Below are 8057 nucleotides of genomic sequence, written 5' to 3'. Positions count from 1 at the left end.
CCCAAAAAACCTCGCCTCAAGCACCTCGCTGGCGGCCAAACCCCCTCCGTCTCCCCCTTCTCCCTCTCGTCGCCGGTCGGTGCAGTGCACCTCGCTAACGCCCAAAACCCCCCCTTCCCCCTTCTCCCTCTCGTCGCCGGCATTCTCCCGATCTCCGACCACCTCGCCGGCTTCTCCCGAAACCACCTCCCCGGCCATCTCCCGAGCAACGAGCACCTCGCCGGCGCCTCCACGACCACCTCGAGGTAGCCCCCCCCCCCCCCCCCCCCCCCCCCCGCCTTCCCAAATCGTTCGGCACTGGATCGCCGAACAAAAGGCTTCTGTTCGGCTGAACAGTGCCGAACAGAAGCCTTCTGTTCGGCAACCGTCAACCGAACAGAAGCCTTCTGTTCGGCTGCACAGTGCCGAACAGAAGGCTTCTGTCCGGCACTGTGCAGCCGAACAGAAGGGTTCTGTCCGGCTCTGTGCAGCCGAACAGAAGCCTTCGGTTCGGCACTGTGCAGCCGAACAGAAGGCTTCTGGTGCCAAATCGCGTGCCGTGCTGAATTTTGTGCCGAACAGATCCTCTGATTCATTAATTCTTGGTGATAAATTATTTTATATGTAGGGCTATGCTACAACCGAATCGTATACTTTTATTGAGTTATGTCTTGAGTTTACGAGTCGTATACTTTTGAATTATCATTTATGTATGCAATTGAAGTAACATTGAATTATTTATCACAAAACCCAATCATGTAGATTCCAAGAAGTAACTTGTTTCTTTTTTGGCTTGTTTTATCATTTATCATTTATGTATGCAATTGAATTATTTTCTTTGATATAGCCTAACATTGAATTTCTATATTTTCAGACATGGATCCCGGTCCCGCCAGAGTTAGACCTACGGCGTCAGCTAGGAGACGTCGTGCTAGGATTGCTTCTCCCGAGCCTGCTCATATGCCATCGCCCTCTCCTGAGTCAGAGCATGATGATATGCCCGCTAGGGGCGAAGACGATGAGTCCGTTGGACCATGTCCAGGAGGTCCAGAGGATGAGTCCGTCCTGATCAGTTTCAGGACGCATATAGCAGCTTCCATCTGGAGGCAACAGGTATTGTTTATTTGTTATAGCATTATATTTTGTTTATTGATGTTTTATAAAGTAGTAGTAATTATACATTTATATTACAGGAACAGGCTCCACTAAAGTGCATGAACCATACTGCCAAGGTTGGTGAATGGAAGTGGTGGTCTTCAAACCAACCAAATACCAGGTTCAAAGCACTATTGAGGCAGTCGGGCCTCATAGAGTTAGTACAGTGCTCTTATCGATTCATCGATAAGATTCTGATTTCGGGCTTCGTAGAGAGATGGCAGCCCGAGACGAACACCTTCCATATACCATTTGGCGAGATCACTATCACGTTGGATGATGTATCCGCCATTTTAGGGATTCCTGTCGCAGGTGCCTCAGTAGCAGTTTCTCCTGAGAGGATGAGTGATCGGGATGCTGAGGAGCTACTTGTGGAGTTGTTGGAGGTGTCAGCTGGAGACGCGCGTCAGGAGGTACTGTCATCGCGCGGTCAGTCTGTGAGGATGGAGTGGCTGAGGACTCAGTTTCACTCTGTATCTGATAGAGACAGCCAGCAGAGGATAGAGTGTGCAGCACGAGCCTATTTGTTATTTTTGTTAGGCTGCACACTCTTTGCTGATAAGAGTGGGACTAGGGTGCCTATAGCGTATCTGTGTTTACTGCGGGATCTGGATAGGGTGAGCACATATGCCTGGGGTACAGCTGCCTTAGCATATTTGTATCGGCAGTTGGGGATTGCGTCGAGGTCATCAGTGAGACAGATCAGTGGTTATATGACGCTTCTGCAGGCATGGATTTATGAGCATTTTCCAGCACTCAGTCCCACCCGTCGCTTGAGTATACTGATGCCAGTCCCCGCGTGCACCGCTGGATGCCCGGTACTCCATCCCGTACCACGATGGACCATTTAGTGGTTCTACGTGAGTCATTGGACCTTTTGAGCATCGATGAGGTACGTATCATATTACCATTTGCTTGTGTTTGTCAGTACTTTTAATATGCGATATAGTATAAAACTGAAATGGACCTTTTGTTTTGCAGGTTATTTGGGATCCCCATCATCGGCTTCGGGGAGATCGCCCATATGTTGATATCGCATTTTTTAGTGGCTCCATCAAGTGCCTTGATATCGTAGAACCCTATCATCCAGAAAGGGTTCTTAGACAGTTTGGTCGTATTCAGACCATCCCTCGAGCGCCACTAGCCCCTACGCGAGCCAACAGAGGTTCCACAGCAGGCTCGTACCGGATACATTACTCCTATATGGATCAGCTTTGGGAGCGGTGGGAGGACCACGTGCTGAGCCAGGCGAGCAGGAGCCACCCAGTTACCCGGCCATCAGACAGCGTACCGGGATACATGGAGTAGTATCTCCGTATCACGCACGTTGCAGTTCAGCCTCCTCATCTGCGCTCGAGTACTCATTCTGGAGCTAGGGGAGGTCATGATGATGCTGACATGCACCGGCGGCGTATTGCAGATGCACTCGGTATCAGTACCGACATTGTACGGATGGGTCCCACCGAGGCTACGTCACTAGGTGCCGGGCACCTATTTCATGCTATTTTTCAGATGCATCAGTTACTTCTGGGTGATGAGCCTGGCCCGAGTACAGCACCCTCTCATTCGGATCCAGCACCCTCTCATTCGGACGTACAGCAGTACACGCGTCGACGACGGCGTCATAGGGATTGATGATGGAGCCTTTGTAATCTTTGTAAAGCCTTTGATATTAATGAAAAATATATATTTTTGGTACATTTACGTGTAATCTTTGTAAAGCCTGGCCCGTTCTATTTTACACAAATATAACAGTGCACATAACAATCAATCTAACAATGCGAAGACAGATATTTTTTGATTTATATTGATGATGGAGTTTCACAGTACATGACTCTAAGAGCCCAAAAAAATTTACAACTTTCAAAAATTGTACATATATAAACAATCAATCTAACTCTACTGTCTCGCTAATTATAACATTAGGTGAGATGCTCTCTTTGAACTGTTGAATCCGGGCTTCATATGAATTTTCCCATCCGGTAGCACAAGGAAGATGATATTTTCGCCAGTTGGTCGCTACTGGCGGAACGGGATGTCCCGGCAACAAGAACACCTTCAAAATTAGAAATAAGAAAATATTAATAGCTACAAAATTATAAATAAGCAAAATTAAACGTAGTACCTCAACAAAATGATTTCCATTTACGAATCCGATAGCGATATCTTTGCGGGATAGAAGAGGTACTGGCACAGAACGGAGAGGTAGGAAGGTCAGACATTGTTGCAACGAGAGATGGTATAGGACAACATTATAGCAGGATGCTATAAGATGACCCATGTCCGGCATAGTCATCCATCTGTCATATGGTGGACAATCATCATAATATGATAATGCATGAGTGATCTCAGCAATCGTCCCTTCCACACCATATAATGTGCGATAGTGGTCCGAATGACATTGCAACTCTTGCAATAAATCCTTCCTAACACGCACCCAGTCATCTTCTCCAAATCCCAGTAAGTCAGCTATTGCCCTAAATCCGCAATTCCCATCAGCTTTTACATCCTTGATATGCTGGATGTATGATCTCAAGGCAGAAGGAATAGCATCAATATAGATAATGGGCGTATGTGACTGGGCTCTAGTACGAAAAACCTGCAAATAATATCAAATGATAGAAAATATGTAACAATGGCAGAAATATCCAAATAGTTATCCGTCTCAGCACATCCCGTACCGGCACGGCACGGCACGTCCCGACATGTCCCGTATCGGCACATCTCGGCACGGCACGTACCGACATGTCCCGTATCGGCACATCTCGGCACGGCACATCCCGTATCGGCACATCTCGGCACGGCACATCCCGTATCGGCACATCTCGGCACGGCCCGTCCCGACATGTCTCGTATCGGCACATCTCGGCACGGCACGTCCCGACATGTCCCGTATCGGCACATCTCGGCACGGCACGTCCCGACATGTCCCGTATCGGCACATCACATACCGGCACGGCACGGACCGTCCCGTATGATACCTATTGTAAGGAAATAAATATTTGGTACTTACCTTTTGCTTGGGCCGCCTCTTTTGAATCTGAGTAGATGGATTGCGGATGGTAACTTTCTCAACACCAGGTGAATAACTATCCTGTCCAGATAGAACCAACTCAAACGCAGACGGGTCACGTCGAGTAGACGTATCAACCTTCATTGAAGCGCGCCCACGTGAACCGGTCTTCCGTTTTGCAGGCTCTAAAAGAGGTGTACTATCTGGACTTGCAATCTCTCGTAACTTCTTGATCATCTGCAATTGAGAAGGCCCATCTAACTTCTTGAATCGTAGCGCAATCAAATCTAACTCTGCATCACAACTCAACTGAATTGGCTGCACGGGGGGGGGGGGGGGGGGGGGTAGGCACAATATCAAGTTTCCTCCAATGAGGATCTATGCAGTCGAGAGGAATGGGCCGACCTTCCACCCTGTACCGCGCAATCTGGTGAGCACATGGTATACCATGTGTGCGTCGAATAGCGCACCCACAATTTGAATCATCAAACCCAACTGAATTGGCTTGTTTCGATTGGGCGAGGACATGATTTAACGCACTTATAGATATGAAACCTCGCAACTCTTTGAATTCAGCTGGCTTGAAGTTGTGCTGCACTACCAATAAACTCTTCTCCAATGAGGCTTTAACGGAGCTGTGCTGCAACTCAATCAATCCATGTATTCTAGTCCAAGATGACTCGAAACTTCCTTGGCTTGATCCAAGCTGCTTTTTGAGCTTTGCATGTGCACTCTCGACCCTAGTAAACAAATGAAAGCTAGATATAACAATTGAGGCAAATTAAAATTAAATGAGTCTTTATTTGTGATACCTATTTGTCGTCACATTTCCGTAGTGCCTGCATGTATCCGTCCACGCCGCAACAAATCTTTCCTTGTATTTGCTCAGCCAAGTATCTGACACATACTGTAGTGCATCTGGATAGGTACCGAACTCTCTCTGCAGTGCACTCCAGCGATCATTATACTCGTCTTCCGTGGAGGACAGCACTAGTACATTCCAACTCATAATAAATTTATCCCATTTCTCCTTCAATTCGAAAAATTTTTTGCACTTGGCCAAAACATTCCTACTAATATGTCATCTACATAATAAATGTCTAGCAGTAGGAAATACTCTATGAATTGCATTCATCAAAGCCAAGTCTCTATCTGTAACAATCAACTCAGGCAAAACATCATCAGCTATGACACTGCGCAATCTCTCTAATGCCCAAGTATAGCTTTCTTCCCGCTCAGAATTTAAGTATACAAAAGCAATTGAAAATGTCATGTCAGTAGATGTCACCCCCACAATCTCTAAGAGCGGAAGACGATACCTATTCGTCTTGTACGTGCAATCCATTATCAACACACGGGGAAATGCACGGAACAAATCAATGCTGCCAGGGTGTGCCCAAAATAAGTCATGCACAACATCCGTATTAGTACAATTCCTATGCCACTCAATATATTTAGCCTCTGATAATTTACCTAATAGATGTTGCATTTCAGACCTCCCGGCTTTCTCTACAACCTTAAACCGTTGACGTACATTGTAGATAGTCTTGATAGTCGTAACATTAAGGGCATCTCTTTCCTTCAATGTGGATAATATGTCCTTTGGACGAACCAAACTCTTCGACATATCCACTAACAATTCCGTCTCCTGCTCAGATAATCTCCCTGCATATGAGTGCCCCTCCAGATTCTCTGCAGCGGGATGATTGTGCACTCCACATACGACCAGTAATATCCAATCATCCGCAGTATCCAATTTCTTTCCTCTTAATGCAAAAGGGCATCCACACTTCTTTGTCCCACAGGCAGTCTTTATTCGCTTTTCTTTTTTGGTTCGGTACGTCCCACCCCTCTCACAACCTAACGTAATTCTGGGTTTCTTAGAAATGGTACCTGCATCGGATGATTTGATTACAACAACAAAACCATTTCGCCTCCCAGCTTCACGACACCAATTACACAAGTCCTCTCTACTCTTGAAGATCTATACATTAAACAATTTATGTAAGTACACAGTTGTAAAAATAGCTCGCTAAACTAATACAAAATTGCACAATACATTATAATACCTCGTAAGTTGTAAATTCGCTTGTGTAATCCAGTACAAATTCTGATCCAATTATACTCGATTCGGTTGTAGCATAGCCCTACATATAAAATAATTTATCACCAAGAATTAATGAATCAGAGGATCTGTTCGGCACAAAATTCAGCACGGCACGCGATTTGGCACCAGAAGCCTTCTGTTCGGCTGCACAGTGCCGAACAGAAGGCTTCTGTTCGGCTGCACAGAGCCGGACAGAAGCCTTCTGTTCGGCACTGTGCAGCCGAACAGTAGGCTTCTGCTCGGTTGAGGGTTGCCGAACAGAAGGCTTCTGTTCGGCACTGTTCAGCCGAACCGAAGCCTTTTGTTCGGCGATCCAGTGCCGAACGGAGCACGAACCGTGAAAAAAAAAAAATTCGAAACAAGGTGGAACACGTACCTTTGCGGCCGATTCTTCGTCCCAAATCACTAGTTGCTTGTCCATGCTTCGAATGGGGCTTAAATCTCCTTCAAAGATCGCCTAAACGATGTAAATGGATCGAGGGGTTTAAGGGGGGTTTGAGGGGTGTTTTTTTTTTTCTTTTCAAAACGAAACGGAGGAGGAGGAAGGGGGGGTGTATGAGAAAATTTCAAGGGCAATATGGTAATTACACTAAAGGTTAGTTTGGGTATTTTTTTTTTGGTTTTTGGGGGGTGTCCTTAGCAATAGGGGGGTGTATATAGAACCACCCGACCGCTTTTTTCTATTGTACCCTTCCAAATGACGAAAATACCCTTGTCATCTAAGGTAACGTTTGATGATCTAAATAAGATCAAGATAATCTTAGCTCGTCCGTGATTTTTATTCTAAAATAATTTAATATATTTTAGTAATTAAAATTTTTTAAGTATTCACTAGTAACGAAATTCAAAATTATTTCTGATATATTTTATAAAAATAATTTTATTAATCATATAAAGTATATTTTAATAAAATATTAATATACTTATTTTATAAATTAATTATTAATATATTCCATAAAAATATATTTATTAATTCTATAAATCATTAATACTATAAAATATACATTAATTATTAGTATTTATTTATTATTTTGGTTCCAGTCAAATTTCTCTTTAATTGATTTGACCAGACTCCCGCTAGGGGGTGATGGGAGGAGAATGATTGCATCGTATTATCAATTTTTCCCTCTCGTGGTGGGACTTCTTGATATTTTGTTTTTATTGTCACTATCGCTGGTAGAGACGACTATTTTATAGTGAGAGATGAGGCGGCTCGAACCTACGGACCAAAAAAAAAAAAAATTATTTTAAGCACTCCGTAATTTTTTTATTTTACTGAGGGCTCAAAAGTATTTTTCTAAAAATATGATTTCTGAGAAAAAAAATTTCGGAAAAGAATGCCGAGAAATGTACTTTTGGCATGTTTGATTAAACATAAAAAAGTGAGAGATTTTCAGAATGCTTATGTTTGGTTGACCATCCATTTTTCTGGAAAAATTATGTGTAATTTTTATTATACTCCTAATAAAAATGAGGTTTTTAATGCATCTTTAGTGCTGAAGGATTTTTTTGGAAAAAAAATAAATATGAAGTGATTCCCGCCTCATGAAAAAGTTTTTTCCATAATTTCCATGAAATGTGGAAATCATATTCCCATGAGAACACAACTTTCTCATCTCTCTCCTTTGAAAACTCCAATAAAACAAGAAGCATCTCATTGCTTTTTCGTTGACCACACTTTTTTCTCTTCTTTTTCTGCGAACCAAACGAACTCTGAATATATCTGTACTTGTATTGTATGACATATCTATTTTAGTAAAAAAAAAAAAAAAAAAGCGGCTCGTACCCAAGCTAGATAAGAAT

At 43.6% G+C, this 8057-nt stretch overlaps 1 protein-coding gene across 1 annotated transcript; it reads right to left on the bottom strand.

Annotated features, from left to right (window-relative positions):
• Window positions 1-2907: 2907 nt before the first annotated feature.
• On the bottom strand, window positions 2908-4392 carry LOC149753203 (uncharacterized). The gene is made up of 3 exons (XM_089924385.1): window positions 4148-4392; window positions 3260-3733; window positions 2908-3190 (listed from the first exon to the last, which is right to left on the bottom strand). The coding sequence occupies exons 1-3, from the start codon at window positions 4382-4384 to the stop codon at window positions 3023-3025; spliced, it is 879 nt and encodes a 292-aa protein (XP_089780511.1). The 5' UTR covers window positions 4385-4392; the 3' UTR covers window positions 2908-3022.
• Window positions 4393-8057: the final 3665 nt, after the last annotated feature.

The sequence above is a fragment of the Phoenix dactylifera genome, chromosome 7 (genome assembly GCF_051530095.1).
Source record: "Phoenix dactylifera cultivar Ajwa chromosome 7, Ajwa_hap1_PhDact_Kaust_v1.1, whole genome shotgun sequence".
Classification (NCBI taxonomy): Eukaryota; Viridiplantae; Streptophyta; class Magnoliopsida; order Arecales; family Arecaceae; genus Phoenix; species Phoenix dactylifera.
Note: the sequence above shows the minus strand (reverse complement) of the source record. Positions and strands in the feature narration are given on the sequence as shown.

What these genes read in the sequence shown, in the direction of transcription:
- LOC149753203 (XM_089924385.1), bottom strand. Translation starts at nt 4,384, where the DNA reads ATGATCAAGAAGTTACGAGAGATTGCAAGTCCAGATAGTACACCTCTT. An exon ending in AGAGGCGGCCCAAGCAAAAG is followed by an intron (nt 3,734 to 4,147) that starts GTAAGTACCAAA and finishes TATTATTTGCAG; the next exon opens with GTTTTTCGTACTAGAGCCCA. An exon ending in ATGGAAATCATTTTGTTGAG is followed by an intron (nt 3,191 to 3,259) that starts GTACTACGTTTA and finishes CTAATTTTGAAG; the next exon opens with GTGTTCTTGTTGCCGGGACA.